Source organism: Panthera pardus, unplaced genomic scaffold (assembly GCF_024362965.1).
Source record: "Panthera pardus isolate Hobbes unplaced genomic scaffold, ASM2436296v1 HiC_scaffold_17, whole genome shotgun sequence".
NCBI classification, from domain to species: domain Eukaryota; kingdom Metazoa; phylum Chordata; class Mammalia; order Carnivora; family Felidae; genus Panthera; species Panthera pardus.
The window spans coordinates 31,364,208-31,383,550 of NW_026526732.1; the positions used below are offsets into that span (position 1 = coordinate 31,364,208).

A 19,343-nucleotide genomic window follows, 5' to 3' on the forward strand; every position below is an offset into this window, starting at 1 on the left:
AAGAAATAATTACATGTGCAAAACTCCGCAGCCGAATTTCTGTAGGAAATAGCATACTGAAAGGCATGGCTTACCTTAAGTCTTGCCCATTATCATCAGAGGAAACATCATCTATGTGAACTTGATCACACTCCTGTTAAAAACATTGGAAAAGTTATTTGTTTTTCCAACGATGTCTGTATGGGGTTGGAGGGTCTTCCAGCTTTCCATTTGGCCAGGCTATGGCCAGAAGGTGGCAGCATTTGCCCATCCATCCCACTGCCAGCCTGGGGAAATGGCATCATTTCTATTCTAAGCCCAGAAGAGTGCCATAAAAACAGGTCTGAAAACATATGCCCTGTAGGTTTCTTTAGAGCCGTTTAAAAATTTTTAATCTTAAAATTATGGATAAGAAATTACCTTTGAGTCTCTACAGGAATGACTGCTGTTCACTTCCAGCCATCTCTGTTGTGCATACTTAAGTATGGGAATAACGCTGATCTGAAGATACACAGAATTCGTTTGGTCCGAACCTCAGGTGGTTACTATTCTTTGGTATTTGTTGAGCAACAACAGAGGGGCCTGATGCTTATGGTGCCCTGTGAGACTTCTGTGACTTCCTGCCTTTTGCGGGGCCAGGGATACCATGAAAGAACCATGCTGATGTTATTTTAAAAGTCCTGGTCTCTCAACGCAGAAAAAAGCTAATAACCACACAAGTCGACATTTTCTTTTTTTTTCACTTTTGTTCAAGTTTTGAAATCTTTAAGCTGAAAACAATACTTAGAAACAAAAGGGAAATAATGAAGATTTACCATCTCCAATATGCTACAAATTCAGAGGAAAATAAACTTGAGGTACATATACCCATATAATTGACCTGATCTAAGTTACAGTGTTCTCAGAACAAACGGTAACTTTTCTGGATAAGGATTAAATTCTTCTTTGCTGTTCTAAGAATCCTGTTCTCTCTTCAAATAATCTGAAAAGTTCCAGTGAAACAGCATGTGATCTGAAGGTGGAATTTGGCTAGGGCATTTAAAATACCGAGTACTTATGAAATTTAGGATAGGTAAGTTTAGCCTTTTGGGCTCTTTTTCTCTACTCAAATTATTTCAGTCATATTCACCGATGCTGACTGTATACATCGTACTTACTATTCAAAATCAATTTTTAAAAATTATTAACTTTGACAATAAGATGCCATATCAAACAAGGGCTTTTCAGCTACCATTTATATTCATTATAGGACCTGGGAAGTGCCTGGTACTGAAATATTTATCATCTCTGGTTTTCTATACTGAATATGTTAGATCCTATTATAGTCTGGGGTGAACTAATTGACTCAGGCTTCTTTTAAAATATAAAACATAGGAGCGCCTGGGTGGCTCAGTTGGTTAAGCATCTGACTTTGGCTCAGATCATGACTTGTGGTTCGTGAGTTTGAGTCCTGCACTGGGCTCTGTGCTGACAGCTCAGAGCCCGGGGCCTGCTTCGGATTCTGTGTCTCCTTCCTCACCCCTCCCCAACTCATGCTCTGTCTCTCTGTCTCTCTCTCTCTCAAAAAATGAATAAACATTAAAAAATATATAAAATATAAGGTTAGTCCAATCAATACAATTTTAGTACATAACCTGAAAATCCAGGTAAATTGAAGGTTCATGTGATTTACATAAATTATGGGTTTAGGAATTTTTGAATAAATGTCTACCAATATTCACAGGTAAGGAAGGGCTCCAAAATGTTAACCTGACCAGAAGCTCCCTGAGAAGGGTGTTTGGGTCACCTGGACATACCCCCATTTAAGGCACAATTTGGCACACAGTAATCACTCAGCAACTCTTGGTTGACTAAATGGCAGGTGTCCAGACAAATGACAGTTCTTGACAAAATTACCACAGTCATTTAAATTTTCTAAGACAACATTTCAATTATATTAAAAATAATATTCCAGATGCTATAAGGACTGTAAGAAGATATTTATACCAAGAGTGGAGGGGAGGAGAGAGAATGGGGTACAAACCAAGGCTGCAGGTGTCAGAGTGGGACAGACTTTTGGAAAGGGTTTTTTTCCCCATTTTGACTGAGTACGGGTTGAAAAGAGTACAGCCCAGGGGCGCCTGGGGTGGCTCAGTTGGTTGAGCGTCCGACTTCGGCTCAGGTCACGATCTCGCGGTCCGTGAGTTCGAGCCCCGCGTCAGGCTCTGTGCTGACCGCTCAGAGTCTGGAGCCTGTTTCAGATTCTGTGTCTCCCTCTCTCTCTGACCCTCCCCCGTTCATGCTCTGTCTCTCTCTCTCTCTCAAAAATAAATAAACGTTAAAAAAAAATTAAAAAAAAAGAGTACAGCCCAAACTTTAACCGAAGGAGGCATTATGCTTCCAGAAAAATCTTAGGGAAAAGTATAGGAAAAAGCAACAGTAGTGGCTACTGGATTGGGCTCTCAAGGAAAGGGTGGGGAGGTTTCATTACTAGCATGAAAATTGGAAATAAAGTTCTTCCAGAACAAGGAGGCAGCAAAATAGTTCTAAAGAAGACTTATTTTTTTATTTAGAGACGGTGACATTCTTGCTAAGTATGAAAAGTGTACTAAATCACTATCAAAATGGCATCATGTAAAGCTGTTGATTCTATTGAAGTTCTGAGATCTTTCACCACGTAAAAATTTCCATCTCTGTCTTATAATAAACAGTAATAAATAAGTAAATATCCAAAAAAGTGGGGGAAATCCTTATGAATCACTCTTTTACTTCTAATTACTTAGAAGCTATTTCTATATTTCATACCTTCTCATCCTAATTTGTGGAGAAACTCCTCTGACATTTCAAGTATTAACTCACATGATTCATTTGTACATTTTACCCCGAGATTTATTTTTCACTCCTGAGGACATCAGTGTATCAAACTTACTGGACCATGAGCTCCATATTTGAAGTTATGTTTGAGATTTTTCCAAATGGAACTTCTCTTTAAATTTATGCCTAGTTAACTATGCTTGTTGACTCTGGACTCTTGCCTGAGGATTACAGTCCAGTGAAAGAAACCTGAACTTCAATCACTTACATTTTTAGAAAATTCTAAATAATTGTTCTTCAATTAGTTTTCACTCAGAGGAATTGTGCAAGGATCGTTTTGACCCAAACCTGAAATACTAAAAACAGTGTAATGCTTGGCTTCAACAAATTTCAGTCTAAAGACTCAAACATTTGTAATAATTCTGATGCTAATGTTAAATTCTTTATTTTTGTCTTACAAGGTGACCACGAAGTTGTCACTGATCTTTATCAGTCACAACCCGCACAGCAGTCTTCTCTCACTGTTGTGAAGCTGAACTCCCCGGTGCCTTCCTTTCTGGAAGTTATTCTAACTGAAATAACATTTTATTTCAACAGGGAGTGTTCTCTTCTTAGGAGGAGGAGGAGGAGGAGGAGGAGGACGATGAGCATTTGCCTTCTCTGCAGTTGGGCAGGATGTAGAGAAGTGTCTATTAGGATTTAAATTTGTATCTTTTAAAGAATTATGTGAGAGCAGCTGCCACTATATATGTTACAGTATCTACTGAAGGATTTGAGTCTCAAATTAGATTTCTGGGTTAAGAAAAGGAACCCTGAGAGGATAAATACACCAGGAAAAAAAAAAAAAAAGGAAACTTAATAGGCGAATGATGGAGTTACTCTCTTGAGGAATTTGCCTCTTTGTTAGCAGAAGCAGAAATAGCTTAACACCAGTTATGTAGCCCATGATTATCTTTGCTTACAAGAGGTTTACTGAAAAAAAAAATTGGGTGAGAGTAAAGTTGACTTTCAAAGTCAGATGCAGGAGGACAGCGGATATATATGTAAGTGCACTGAACGATCTTAAAAGCTACTGTTCAGACGTTATTTGTTTTCATGCTTATTTATAAGCCTTTGGGTCTCCTTGGGCACTTCATCTAGATGTACATGCATAGGGGTCATGGGTATGTATGTGCACATGTATGAGAGTTTAATTAACTTATATGCAGACACTCAATCATTTCACCGATTAGGTACTTACTGTTGGACACTAAGTTGTAGTGCTTGAGTCAAGTGGAATTTTTATCACATTTGAGAACATCACTAAAAAGCTATAATCAGAAGAGAAAGTCGATACCACTATTTTCTCAGTTACTATTTTTACCAGAGATCCTGTCGGGTATTTTAAAAATATATTTTATATAGTATGTAATCCAAAATAAAAATTCTTAAAGCACCATAGGTGACCACATGCTTCTGATATGCCAATATTCATGTCCAATGAGCTAGAAGTATTTGCAAATTCATCATATGTTACTTTCGCTTTCTTACTTTAGTATTCTGTTAAAACTTGGGTGGTAAATTTATTCCATCTGGCTTCTAGTGTGCCACTAAAAAGCTAAAAGGTTATTTATTCCATTTATTTCTAGTAAAAAATAATTAATGAAAGAAATAAAAACTCTAAAACTTGCATAAAACCACATAAAATTTCTTCTTTCTTTCTTTCTTTCTTTCTTTCCTTTTTTTGGGGGGGTTTAAAAAGATGAATAATCTTAGAATTTTCTTTAAAAAATAAGACTCATCCATTTTAACCAACAGAAAAACCAACCTAAAAGTTATCATCTTATATAAAAATTCAAGTTCCAAAGATTAAAATGTGTTTTCTATTATAATGGATATATAAAGTCATTCTGTATACTATACTACTAATAAGTAGCAGGATTAATTTAAATCAGGTTTTAGAGAGGTGATTATTTTTTCTTATTATCTAAAACTGGAAAACTTGCCTAGGAACACTGATCTTTCATATTGGCCATTAAAGAAAACAAATAAAACCTCTTTAAACAGACAGTAATTTTATTATCCAATAAAAACAGTGACTCACTGCAGAGAAAACAACACCAAAAAAAAAAAAAAAAATGATACTACCCAGATTTCCAACACATACATTTATGGGATATACTAAAACACAGAATTTTTACTCTTATGCCTCAAATGTAGCTAAAACTGGATTTAAGACCTTGTCAATTTTTAAAACTTATTTAAGACACTGAATAATTTAGCTTTTCTTTCTCACACACTTCTGCGAGGCATGGGGGTAGAAATATGTGTTCTGGAGCCAGAGAGACTCCAGAGTTTCAAATCCCAGTTTTACCACTTAGCTGGCAGGTAACCTTAGACGTGATTTTTATGCTTGTGGACCCTACAGTTTCTCCTTGACAAAAACAATGTGATAAACATATTTATTTCAAAGAGTATTATTTCATTAGTGGAAAATCCAATACAAAGTCTGTACAAGGGGTGTTTGGCAATAATCATCTCTCTTGCCATTTAGAATATGATTATAGACACTTTTACTTCGTTGTGAAACCATGAGATAAAATGTACATGTAAACATGTCACTTAAAAAATATTTCAGCGTAGTTGCATGTGACTGAGAAGCATGTGACTTCTGCTCAGTGCCCAATCTGTACAGTTAGTTCCAATTTTACCATCTGAATGCCTAATAACTTAGATCAGTAGCACCCAGATTATATACCTCGTTACAGTACTTATTCAGCTACCTTGAGGCTATCGGGGAGTGGGGGGGTGGGGTGGGGGGGGGGGAGTCCTTTCATTTTGTTATTGTTGGTTTTACTCTCCCTTCGAGGTTGGGAATGAAAAGATAAATTAGAAAGAGAAAAAAATAAACGCAATGAAACCAGTCAGATGTGATATGTAAATAGCTCTAGCACCGTTTTATCCACATGGGGAGGAAATAAGGAACAATAACGTCTAAAATTTGGCTTCAGGTGATCTACAAAACTTAATATCTATGGCTGTTGTCCAGCGATTAACGTGAACAGTAGCCTGGAAAAGCAAATGCTGATGGGGAAGGTATCAAATGGGTTGTATAGTATGAGACAGCAAAGCAGACAGACCTCCCCTTCTGAGATATTTTTGTTTTAAACATGTGCCAGTACATAGGCATAATTAATTAATGCAATTTAGCTTTTGTTTATATTTGTATATACATTTTCCTCTTGACAGAAACTTTTACTATTCTCTTGAGCTAATTTTTTTTTTTTTTTTTTTTTTTTTAGATTTCTCGAAGTTATCTGCGTGTATAGAAACCATCTAAACATTTTAACGGTTGGATACGACAGTTCCTACCTTTTTAAATTCTTACCTCTAAATCATTAAAAAATAAATGTGTATCAGCAAGATTAAAAATCATTTCCTCCATTCGGAGTCCAAGAGTTACAGCCATGGGGGGATCCTGAAAAGGAAAAATACATCCAATGAGGTAAAATTTCAGTGACTAGTTATTATCAAGAATATTCTAAGTGCATATTGTTGTGGGTGGTGGGGTGGGTAGACTGTATGGATTTTTACCTAGGATCCAAAATATTTCCCAATTATCTAAAAAGGGTACCTTTCCAAAGGATAATCCAAGCCACACTAAATATACAGCTACATTTGTGAATTTACAGAAATTCATACACACATGAAGACAACTTAGAATATATTTTCATGTACATCTATATGTATCTGAGGAGGAGGAAGGAAGCAAACTAGTTGATAGGACCCAGTTTACACATACTCCATGGAGAGTCTTTTGGAGAAAGATACCTGGATGGGGTACTGAAGAATGGAGCAGACTTGTACAGAAGAGGAAAGGACATTCCTTTAAGAATAACAGGTAATAAGTAGGAAAGGGAGAAAAATAGGACTTCCGGATGTCTGTAGGGCTGGAGCAGACACTGTTGTCTGAAGGTGGACCAGGAAGAGCGGGTGACCCATGGTAAAACCACCCCTTAAATATTAATTGTGTTTGATCTACAATATAGATCAATATTTATTTGGATATGCATATGGTTTGGTCTAACCTGAATCTGACTAGAGATTAAGAGGGTAGGGTCAAGGATAACTAAAGGAACATTAACTCAGTAAAAGTAATCTAAGTAGAAAATATATACCTTTAGGAGTTTAATGAAAGTAAGGGGTTAGTAAGAAGACAAGTGACTTAATTCTCGTTTACAGAAACCAAGATATTACACAGCAGCAAGAAGCTCAGACCCTAGACCACAGTTGGTACTTTCCCATGATTAACTATAGTTTAAAGCCTAGCATTGGAGGTGGAAGACTTTAAAAAGTAAGGAGAGTTTAGGGCTAGGGCTAGGGAAGTAATTCATGTACAGACATTGTGCTTAGAGAAAAGAAAGAAAGAAAGAAAGAAAGAAAGAAAGAAAGAAAGAAAGAAGAGAGAGAGAAAGAAAGAAAGAAGAGAGAAAGAAAGAAAGAAAGAAAGAAGAAAGAAAGAAAGAAAGAAAGAAAGAAAGAAAGAAAGAAAGAAAGAAAGAAAACAGAGAAAGAAAGAAAGAAAGAAAGAAAGAAAGAAAGAAAGAAAGAAAGAAATGATCGAGGTTGCAATGATCTCTAAAGGAGAACTGCTATAGGTTAGGTATGACTCTGGAGACACAGAAAACAAAATCCTGGAAGGGACAAATCCTCAGAATTTGAGGCCAGAATGGGTATTAACAGGGAGAAGAATATGGTTTCGAATAAAGCTGACAAGTCTAGAAGGATACTGTTGGTTTTGGCTGAGAAGTTATTTTGGAAGACTTTAGAGGGTGATTTGGGTTGAGTGGCTGGGCTAGGAGCCAGATTGTAGGGATTTGAGGAGAGAGAACCAAACTTGTGTTTTCAATGTTCTAATAAATGGCATTTCAAAAAATGTATTTAGACCTGGGGAAATTAATGCTAACTTGACTTCAATTTATGATAAGGATGAGCAACCCAACAGGCCAAGCCGGATTCATATACACCCCTAAACTTAGCAGTATTAGCCCTTCCTCTTTCCACTCCTCCTCTGCAACAACCAATTGTCTGCCTATACTCCCTTCCATAATGCTTTGAGGAGGAAACCCTAGAGTAAACATATTTGAAGTGAGTGTCAGCTTCATATATTGTAGTGATTAAAACCTAGAGAACAGGAACTGAGTCGTAAGAAACAAAGAGGTCACTGAGGTGTGCTGAGCAAAGCAGAGACTTGAGGTGGGAAAAGATGAAGACAGGGCGGTCAGAATATGCTGGATGTCAACACAATTTTCTAATTGTTTGTATCTCTTCCTTGGAGAGAATCCAAATCCTTGGAGATTTCTGTGGATTTCATAGTTAGATACTCTCCTCTCAAAAACAGATGTTCACTCTTCACATACTTGATGGCATTTGGGTATTGCGTCCTCCAGTCAGTCGGATTCGACTGCTAGGTTCATTTCTCTTCCAGTGATAGGATTGTTTGGAATGGCATACCCAAACACCAAATAAATTCCATTGGCTCCAACAAATATTCGTTCAAGAACAAAAACAGATACAGGGAGTGCCCAGTTCGTGTCTCAAGGAGTTTCGGAACTCAGAAGGATCTCTTGCTGTTCCCTTCAAGTATAGAGTTCTTCTTTTTCCTTATTTCTGTTGTGGTTGTTCATGTTTTTTGTTGTTGAAAGAAAACCCCTGAAGGCTGAATTGTTTTTCAAACTATATATTTGTCTTTTTCTGGTCAGAAATTCCTATTTCTAGTCTCCGACTCTCTTTTGGGGTAGGCTGAGGATGGAAAACTTGTAAATATTCTGTCTAGTCATGGGACCATGAACAAAAAAGTCTATAGAAATATCAGGAAAAATCAAATGTAATTATAGCATGAAAACATATAATTCCATTAGTGACGCTCTCTGCTTTTGAGGAATGTTCACTGATGCAAGACAATAAAACTGAACTCCACACTACTCCATTATGTTTCTGATGATTACTGCCCTAAAGATATATATTTCAGATGGGGATTCAGAAATGTCCTATTTAAAAGGCTTTCCGTCTGGAGACTCGGTTGGTTAAACTCTTCTATGATTTGGCGATTTTTCTTTTTTAAGTTTTAAATGAAATGACTGAATTTCTTATATTCATGTCTCACATTCTTTGCACTTATAGATCAGATTTATGGGGCTGGGAGAAAACATACTGTTCCTCTTTGATTGCTACTTTCATTGATTCCACGCTTCTGAAGTACATAACTCTCTACGCTACCCATGATAGGCAAATCCATGAAGAATGCATTTTGGGCATCTGATAAGCATGCGAACACAATTTTTAAAAAAACCAACAAGAATTCTCTAACAAGTAAGCATACCGTATGGTATGATGAAAACTTGATTTGAGCACCCCCCTGGAGGAATGCAACCCCACGGCACGAGAAGGAGCTGTGCACTGGGTTTCAGGCTATGGGGGATTCCACATGACACTCTACTAGGGCCAGGACTTAGTAGGCATTTTGGCAAAATATCATTTGTTCGCTGGGAAAGTTTAGGTGTGAGATTTGCCGGGTGTGAACTCGCTGTATTTTACTAAGGTTTCCAGAGAACGAGGCCTGTTGAAAGGCGGGGGGGGGGGGGGGGGGGGGGGGGGGGGGCTATTGCATCAGCCATGCCAAAGGCTTGGCGCAGATGGGCGAGGGACAGTCATGTCACGAGCCAAGGAAAACCATGTCTGTAAGAAGTGTTGATCTTGTTTCTAAGAGAATGTTTAGTGAGGGCTTACTTTCAAATATCGAGCTTCCCGCCCCCACCCCCTGCAGCTTACTAAGTCACTGCAGATTACAGGACCCCATTTTTCCAGCTAAGGAGCTCCCAGACGTAAGAATCCAGGAAAGATGACCAGCGATTTGGTGGAGGGAGCCTTAGCAGGATCTTCGTAATGGCGGGCACGCTCTGCTTTGCCAGACTACTGCGAAGGGGCTGCCAGAGCCAGAAATTCCGTGGTTTTACCAGGCATTTGAGAGTTAAACATACTTCTGGACTGAACCCAAGTTTTATACAGAGATGTTTGCTCATTTTCATTAGATGTTTGTGGAATTATGGGCACCTTATGAATCAAGAGTTACTGCCTCTTTTAAGTTTAACTGTAGTGCGTGCTGAGTTTAGGGTCTGAAATGAAGTGATGGGGAAAGCAGGATAATAAGGGCACTCGCAGGGTTTTGTGGAAGCCCTGATACATATTAGACATCTATAACAATTCCAGTAGGTTCCAAGTGTCTACAGCAGAGTTTAACATGGTGCAAACTGAACTCCTGCCAGTTTACTCTGTGTACTGCTCTATGAAAATACTTAAACTATTCCCAAGACATTTTAAGGGAGAGAGGGAGAGAGAGAGAAAGGCAGGGAGAGAGAGAGAGAGGGAGGGAGGGAGGATGAAGAAAATGAATAACTCTTGGCCCTTAAATGTGTGATTCTAAGCCAGATGTTACCAGTATTTAACCAAGTCAGGATCAAGTACGGCACTTCTCTGTATCAAAATACTAATGCCTATTAGCCATGTTAGCACAGAGCATAAATTGGAGCCAGACTGTCTGTCTCGGGGCCTCTGCCCTGCACTGGGCCATCAGCTGGAATCCCTCCTCTAGGGACACAATGTAAAAATATCTCAGGAGAGGCAGCAATTATGTATTTTTAAAGAAACAGGGAGTTTTTTTTTTTTTTTTAAAAGAACCAAAGCTCTTGGAACAGTTATTCCTTTGGGACAGGATGCACATTTGTAGACTTGTGGGCACAGAGGCAGAGGATATGTGCAAATTCACCGCAGAAGAAGGAAGAACACTAGTGCTATGAACTAAGGTAGGGACAACTTGTGGGTTCGTGAGGACGCATGAACTCTTCTAATCAGTGACAAGGGATGAAATGAAACTCGGTCATGAAGCGGAAGGAATATTTTTCGATTGACATGTTTCTCCATGACGGACAGGCGGTGGGCTGAAGGGTTCTCCGGGCGGCAGGGGAGATGGGGAGGTGGCTCAGTCGGTTTGAGCGCCGATTTCGGCTCAGGTCATGATCTCAGGCCTCGTGAGTTCAAGCCCCGCGTCGGGCTCTGTGCTGACAGCTCAGAGCCGGGAGCCTGCTTCAGATTCTGTGTCTTCCTCTCTCTCTGCCCCTCCCTGCTGGCGCTGTGTCTATCTCTCTCAAAAATAAATAAACATTAAAAAAAAAAAAAAGAGTTCTCAAGGGGAACGGGAGAATGGTCTCAGGAACATCCATTTCGTTAACACATATTCACTGAGTGTCTACTATGTTCACATTCTGGGCAGAGAGCAGAGCAGAGAATCGACTAAGCAAAGTTTCGGCCCTTGTGGGATTAATATTATTCGTGGATGAGCTACCTAACAGACAAAATCCAAATAAATATACAGCATGTCGGGTGGCTAAAAAAAAATAATCAGGGTCAGCTGATGCAGAAGGCTCTGGGGATGGGTAGTGATGGCTCATTAAAATGAAGTTCAGGGAAGGCCTTTCTCAGGAGGTAACAGTGGAGGGTAACAACCTGAAGAGGGTGACGAAACCAGCCATGCAGAGAAGAGGAAGAGAGCAGGTGCGGAGGTGAGAGTAAGTCCGTGTGTGGAGCCGTGTGCGGCAGAGGAACCCAGGTCAGGAAAGTGGAGTGGAGCAAACATTTGAAGAAAGAGGGAGTGCTTGGGGTGGGTGGTGGCTCAGTTAGTTAAGTGCCTGACTCCTGACTTGGGCTCAGGTCATCATCTCGCAGTTCATGAGTTCGAGCCCCATGTCAGCCTCTGTGCTAACAGTGTGGGGTGTGCTTGGGATCCCCTCTCTCCCTCTCTCTGCCCCTCCTCCCCGCCCCCCATCAAAATAAATAAATAAAGAAACTTAAAAAAAAAAAAAAGAGGAAGTGCTCAACTGGTTTCAGACACAGGTGAGAAGCCCCAGCACGATAAACCAGGAATCTGGCAAGGTTATTTCTCAGACCTGAAGGGACAAGCCGGGAAAGAAGGCGGCAACTGGAAAATGGGCTCCAGAGGCTCTTCTGGTGATGGTACTATTACAGCATGAAATATGACAAAGAGAATAATCCAGAAGAGTGGGGCACTGGGGACTCAGGCACCAAAGAAGCTGTTTCCGGAGTGGATTTATTGGGTAAGTACGAGGTCTGGATGCAGGACATGAGCGGAGAAGGCAGAGAATATGCCTATGGTGTGAAGGTGAAGCAATTTTTTTCAATCTTTCATTTTGTTTTTTTTTTCCCCCCAGGGAGGGGGGTTTTGTGCAGAATTGAGGGGAGGGGCAGCTTTGAAGGTCTGAGGAGAGAGAAGGTTTGAAACAGCCAGCCGGAAGAGTTAATGAACCCAAGAGAGTTGGGTCTACTTGAGATCTGTGGTCACAAGCAGCTTTTGAGACACAAGTAGAGAGTTGGGTGGGGTTTTTTGCAACGTGAGTCTGATGCAGAAAAAGAAGGATAAGAATAGCAAGGCTTTATGCAAAAGTGGGGTTCCAGGGACATCTTGGGCTGCCGGGATGATGGTCTAAACCCAGAGGCTCTCAAACTTGACCACACATGAGAAACACCTGTTTAAAACTCCCACTGCCCACATCATACCTCACACACCAATGAAATCCTCTTTTCAGAGGTGAGATCTTATGCATCAGTAATTTCAAAGCTCTCCAGTGATTCCGATGTACAAGTGAGACAAAATCAACAGATTAGCACCTTGCTGCTCAAACGTATGGAGGCAGAATTTGTAGTTTGAAAAGATCGCCAAGGGACTCATACACATATTAATATTTAAGAAGCACGGATCTAAGAACGCCCATGAAGATCTGGGACGGTAGGAAGACCACAGCTGGTATGATCATCTGGTTTCCCAAGAGTTAAGTCTCTGGGTTGCCTCCAAAGGACCCTAAGACCTGAGTCAGTCTGATCACTGAGTAGAATGCCGGTTGCTCCAGTTCACTTCCATAAAGATTACCTGTGGACTTAACTTTAGCGACCAAATGGCCCATTGTGACTCTTAGTCACGTGGCCAGATCCCTGCTAAGGAGCTGGTAAAAGGGAAAAACTAGCTATTCTTTTGCTCTGATTAAGAGGGTTTGTCCAAAATCCAAGGGTTTGATGTAAGCAACATATCTGTAATTGAACAGTAGTCAATAGTAAGCCATCAGAAGCCACGATGGAGGCATCACGCCGTTTATCTACCACTGCCAACTCTGTTGCAATTAGAAGAGAATCCGATTGAGTAAAGCTCACCCAAATCTGTTAAACTAAGGACAGAATACATACACTTCAAGGGGGATTACAGCAGTAGTAACATGCGATGCTTACAGCTGCTATGCTATACTATTGCTATTGTGGAGACTCTGGATCAATGAGATTTGTTTAATTTTTATTATCTTTGGCCCTTGTCGCCAATCATATGCCATAAGTACTTGTAGATACAAAAACAGTATAGCATTACTTTTGTAGTACATAGCATAGCAACCGGGTGGGAAGGAAGTAATCAAGTTGGTGAGAATGGCCACGGGAGGGTGAGCTGGGAAGCTCAGGACTGACAGCAGAGAGGAGGGGAGAGACGACAGCGAACACACCCAACAGAGGCGGCTTCTAGACTCGGCGGGGAAAGGTGAGGGGTACATGAGAGGAAGGTTGTAGAGAAGAGAGGCGAGATGTGAACCTAGAAAATGGACAGTTGCCGATTTAAGGAAATTTAAGGGATGTTAATAATCTAATCTGTCCTCTCCCCCTCCTCAAGATGTGAGACTGAACGAGATTATAAACTGAGATCATAAACAGGGACTAAACTTTCAAGGGAGTTATAGAAGGCTCCTCTAGAAGATTCTGTTTCTAAGAAACTGATTACCACTCATCTTTCTGGTATATTAGTTTCAAGTGAGTAAATGTGGTGTTCCTTCAAGATCTTTCCCTTTTCTCATGTACTCCTAGCAATAACTTGGTAAGGCTGGTCCTCAATAAAGGTGAGCGCAGTGTTTGGCTACTTATGAGCCACTGAATCCAATAGAAAAAACAATTCTCTGAAGGGAACATATACTCAACAGAAGAGTAATGCAGAGCTCTGCAAGAGGAGTTAGTAGGCAGAACTGTCGCTCAAACTCCCTATGACAGAGTCTGAGAAATGTCATAGTCTCTGACTTGGTGTTACTTATATATATACACATGTACCATAATTACGTACACGCTATTCACGTACACATATGTACACCCAAATACACACACTGTGAGCAATCATGTAACACACTATCGAATTTTTGAGGCTTGCAAATTCTGTACTCACTCTCTTCGTATGTGCCTCCACTTTCCTACAACAAGCCGAGTATCTCACATTATGAGATAAAACAACGGATATAAATATATGCAAATTTCTTTTTTTTTAATGTTTATTTATTTTTGAGAGAGAGAGAGTGAGAAAGAGCACAAGCAGGGGAGGGGCAGAGAGAGAGAGAGAGAGAGAGAGAGAGAGAGAGAGAGAGAGACAGAATCTGAAGCAGGCTCCAGGCTCCGAGCTATCAGCACAGAGCCCCTACACGGGGCTTGAACTCACAAGCCGTGAGATCATGACCTGGGCTGAAGTTGGGCGCTTAACCGAACAAGTTACCCAGGTGCCCTATGCAAATTTCTTTAGAAAACATTCAGTTTTCCCCAAATTCAGCTTCCCAATATACAGATTTCCTTGAAACCAGATGAAGTAGGTTACACTATAGACTGAATGTTTATCCTGTGGTAGGCAATGTGGTGACTTTTAATGCATCAACTAACTAATCCTTCCTAATCACATTATTAATTTTACTATTCTCCCTTTTTTATATGGAAGGTCACCGAGGCTTCCGAAGCTTAAATAAGCTACCAAAATCACATCATAGTGGGAGGGAGAGCTAGAATTCAAAGCCAGGTTCATTCTCCCTCCAAAGCCAGGATGCACTAACCATTATCCCGAGAGAGAGGGTAACCTACACTGGGGTTAACACTGCCCTTAGGGTGGCCTCCAATCCATGGCGCCAACACTTAATTCTAATCACTTTCTTTTAAATCATGTTGCTTGTCCTTAGTTGGCATGAACATAAGTCAATATTTATCTTCGTGACTCTCCTAAAATTTAGCTGGTGCCATTTCAGAAATCTTTCTATGTAAGTGTGTGTACACAGTTTAATATAAAAATAACCAACTGATTTGTATTGATGGCCATATTATTTCCCCAGTGCTGCTCTTATATAAAATGTTGCCTACAATGCTCAAGTAGTTCGGGAAGCCTGAATTTCAATTTTACAATACAAGGCAACTGTTCACTTTTCTTCCAGTCTTTTCCCTGACTTGGGCTACTTCCTCTGCATCCTCCTCCATTCTATGGAATAACTCTAGAGAATTATGGTTTCATAGCGCGTGCCACATTAACGCTCCAAAGTGAATCAAATCCCTACATCCCTCCCTGCACCCCTCCTCCAAAGAAGAGGGATTACTACAGTTGATCAAGTAAGATAATATATGCAAATAGAGAATAGGAACAATCTTTACAAACTCTAACAGATGATGGATGAGATGATTCCCTGTCCATGTCCTGCCAAATTTACAAACTCCTATCTGGAGTTTCTGGCAAAAACTATACAGGCCAACAGGTGCTCTGCTGTAAAGCCCATCATCAGCTTCATCAGTAGCAGAACTGAAACACCCACATATCTCACCCGCCATCGAGGTAAATACGAAGGAACTGTTCTGCTTGGGAAGAGAGTGGCTGACAACTGAACACAGTCAAAAAGTGATGGCGGTTTTAAGGAAGATCCTTGGAAAATTCACAATATTATTTATTTATACATGGAACTAGGATTTTCCAGAAGGTTTTTTAAATTCATATGCAAAAGTTAGTTACACAGGGCAATTTATGAGTAAAAGGGCATTCCTAAATTAGTAGGTTAACATGCATTTTATTTTTATAGGTGGTGGGGGGGAAAAAAAAACATGAGACCGGGGCGCCTGGGTGGCTTGGTCGGTTAAGTGTCCGACTTCGGCTCAGGTCATGATCTCACGGTCTGTGAGTTCGAGCCCCGCGTCGGGCTCTGTGCTGACAGCTCAGAGCCTGGAGCCTGTTTTAGATTCTGTGTCTCCCTCTCTCTCTCTCTGCTCCTCCCCTGTTCATGCTCTGTCTCTCTCTGTCTCAAAAATAAATAAACGTTAAAAAAAAAAAACATGAGACCAAAAGAAAGCAGAAATTAAGAATGTGTCAGAGAGATGTGGGTTCTGACTAGCCGTGCCACTTACGGGCTATGTGACACAGTACTAACCACACAGGGTGATGATGAAAGTGAAGGAGATAATGCATTTAACAGGGACACGGGGCAAAATGTCAGGCACATACCAAGAATTCAAAAATGGTACTTATTTTTTATGGGTGACAGAAAGAGAGGTAAGTAGGTAGGTGGGTAGGTGTGGCTATGTCAGGACATGATTTCCTATCTCTGGCACTTACGTTTCCAGCTCCCAGCTCGCTATTTTTGAGGCCACTATAACACCGCTTCATACAAACACTGACCTCTGTGTGTCCAGAAATAACTGCCCTTAGTCATTTCTCAGTTGGGGGAAACGGTGTGTATTTTTGTTTAAGTTCCTCTGGCCTAGGATGTGGATGACAGCTTTCAGAGCCAAGTGTTACTTTTATACATGTACATTATCTCATTTAATCCATCCGGTAACCCCAGGAAGGAAACGGATTATAACCGTTTTCAGATGGAACAGGCTCACAGGTGAAATGACTTCCTAAGGCACATCCAGAACAGGATTTCCTTCTAACTTCCAGCCGGATGCTCCTTCAGCTGGATTACTGCCTTATAGCACTGTGTTCTGAGCAGCACCCAGGACCCTGCAAACCACTCTGGGGTGACTGAGAACAGTGGGAAAGGATAGGCTACATGAGAAAAGTGCAGCTTCTCCAGCCCCTCAACATCTACATTTTACCTAGAGCAGGTCTGCCTTTGTATTGATACAAAGATGCTCGGTGTGACATAGTTTGTGCACAAAGGATTCTCAGGCTAGAAGAACTGAAAAATTACTGTCCGACAAAAATGTTACACTCTAAAAACGTGTGCTGCGGAAACGAGATTCACGTAACAAATGAAAAGGACCGAAGACATTGACAATTTCAAGCTTAGACAACCGTTAGGTAGAAGCAGGGTTGTTTTTTGCTCTGCGGAAATAATGGCCCTGTTCACTTTTGCTATTAGCAGTGCAAAGTCCTTCTGAATTGTCAGCGAATCACCAGTGTGACCTCATTTCAGTCCTCGGTCCTCAAGGTCATTACTGAAGACACTGGGGCACTGAGGAATTAAACCCGGTTACAAAGGATTCTCAACTGTAGAACACCTCAAGACCTCTAACACGATGACGCGACCATCAAATGCAGGTATTCCTTACATCTTTTTGGCCATCAGCCTATCCACAAAGACTATCAATTAACATGTTTCAGATCTCATTTTTGCAAGAAAAAAAGTTGGGGAAATACTCTATTCTAGTGGTTCTTAAAGCATGGCTCATCAGCTTCAGTGGATGTTTATTCCAAATGCAAAATCTTGGGCCGACCCCCCACCGCCCAGACCTACAGAATCAGAAATTCTGGGCGTGGGACGCAGCCATCTGTGCTTAACAAGTCCTGTGGGTTTATGGTGACTCACACACACGTTCGAGAAACACTGTTCCAGTCTAAGCCCCTACCACTTCTTACTTACTGCTCAGAAGCCTGCTCTCCACACAGCAGCCAGTTCTAAACCATCATGTGCCCACTCAGCCCAAAACCCTCCAACACGCTGCACCTAGAATAAATCCCCAGTGCCTTGCCGGAGATGACACGTGACACGGCCCCCTGCTCACCACTCTGTTCTTACCCTGGGTCAGTCCCTCCCTGGTTTACAACCTTCCAGCCACACTTGTTCATATTCCTGGAACAGTGGAAGACTCTTCCTGTGGCAGGGCCCTCCTGTGCCCTCTGCTTGGAATGCTCCTCCCTGTTCTCCCCTTCCCCCGACATCTGCATAGCTAGCTCCTTCTTGAAATTCAGGTCTCAGCATCATCACCTCCAGGGTCAGCCCCTCCTCCCCCAGGCCACTCTCTACATGACCCAGGTTCATTGTCTTCACAGCAGTTATCACTATCTGCAATGATTTTGTTTGCTTGTAAGCTCCCTGAGAGCAGGATGCGGGTCTGCCTTGTGGTAAGTAAATATTTGTTAGATGAATACAGTCCCTCGTGTCCCCATTTTCACTTGTGGTGTGTGGTGAGGTTGAAGCTCCCCAAAGCCCTCTTGGTCCCCTCTGAATGACCCCTGAGCTGTGTGTGGTCTCCAGCTTCAAAAGATGGGTCTGACCTAATATCCCTTATTTAGCTATTTCTCGATATGCCAAGCTATTATTGTCTTCCTGGCCAACAGACCATGCCAATTTCCTCTGATGTTAAGAAAAATGTCAACGATCAAATGCCTTTTAGAAAAATATAAATAATAATTCAATAAATAGGGTCATCTAAGTTGTTTTGCATGAAATTCAGGAAGGGTGTTTTCATTTTGATGAGAAAAAATAGAGCCTTAAACAAATTTTTCTTTTAATTTCCTTAAATTGTCCTGAGTAAAACTATTCGACACGGTCAGTTCCAACAGGCTCCCCTCCTGTGAGAAGAGTGTAAAAATGCAAGGACATAGCCATAAGACGGACCAGGTTTCCAGTAGATGCAACAGCATTTATCATTTTGTGCCCTCGGTCAAGTTTCCCGACCCCTCATAGCCCTGGGTTTCTGCATCCATCCGACCTGGATCACAAGAAGTTCCAGCAGAGTCTTCCAGAGAATTAAGTGGGATAACAATTGCGAAAGCGATCAATCACAATTTTTTTGAGTGTTAATTCATGCCAACTGTCCTGCTAAGTCCTTTAAACATGTTTTCTCTTTAATTCTTATTCACGACAGGCAGTACTTTTCCCATTTTACAGAAATTGAGGCTGAGGGATTAAGTAATTTGCCTGAGATCAGAGAGCTACAAGCATCAGCACTGGGTTTTCAAAGTCAAGTTTATTTAACTCGAAGGTTCTGGTCCTTAACCATTATCCCTACTGCTTGTGAAATGCCAAATACAGGCTCCATCTACCACACGGTAGGTATTTTACAGATGGAAGGTTATCTTCCCTAAACTTTCAATAGTGCCCTGATTCTTTTCCCATTCTGTGCTGCCATGAGGTACTGATATCTGTCTGCCACAATCCATTTCACTGAACATTTCTTAGGTTTTGCTTTTTTTTTAAAAAATTAATTTTTTTAATGTTTATGTATTTTTGAGAGAGAGGGAGAGAGAGAGAGAGCAAGCAAGAGCGGGGGTGCAGAGAGAGAGGGAGACACAGAATGTGAAGCAGTCTCCAGGCTCTGAACCGACAGCACAGAGCCCAATGCGGGGCTCAAACCCACCAACGACAAGTTCATGACCTGAGCCGAAGTCAGGCACTTAACCGACTGAGCCCCCCAGGCGCCCCGCTTAGGTTTTACTCGTGGATGAAAAAGTATCCCAATCATCTGAGGGAAGA

At 41.0% G+C, this 19,343-nt stretch overlaps 1 protein-coding gene across 16 annotated transcripts in view; it reads right to left on the minus strand.

Moving 5' to 3' along the window:
• EYA4 (EYA transcriptional coactivator and phosphatase 4) overlaps nucleotides 1-19,343 on the minus strand; it is a 276,080-nt gene that overhangs the window by 13,505 nt on the left and 243,232 nt on the right. For all 16 annotated transcript variants that reach the window (XM_019420547.2, XM_053904480.1, XM_053904478.1 and 13 more), the window contains 2 exons: nucleotides 6,140-6,229; nucleotides 75-133 (listed from right to left, as the gene is read on the minus strand). In XM_019420547.2, the coding sequence (XP_019276092.1) occupies nucleotides 75-133; nucleotides 6,140-6,229 (149 nt within the window). The remainder of the gene's footprint in view (nucleotides 1-74; nucleotides 134-6,139; nucleotides 6,230-19,343) is intronic.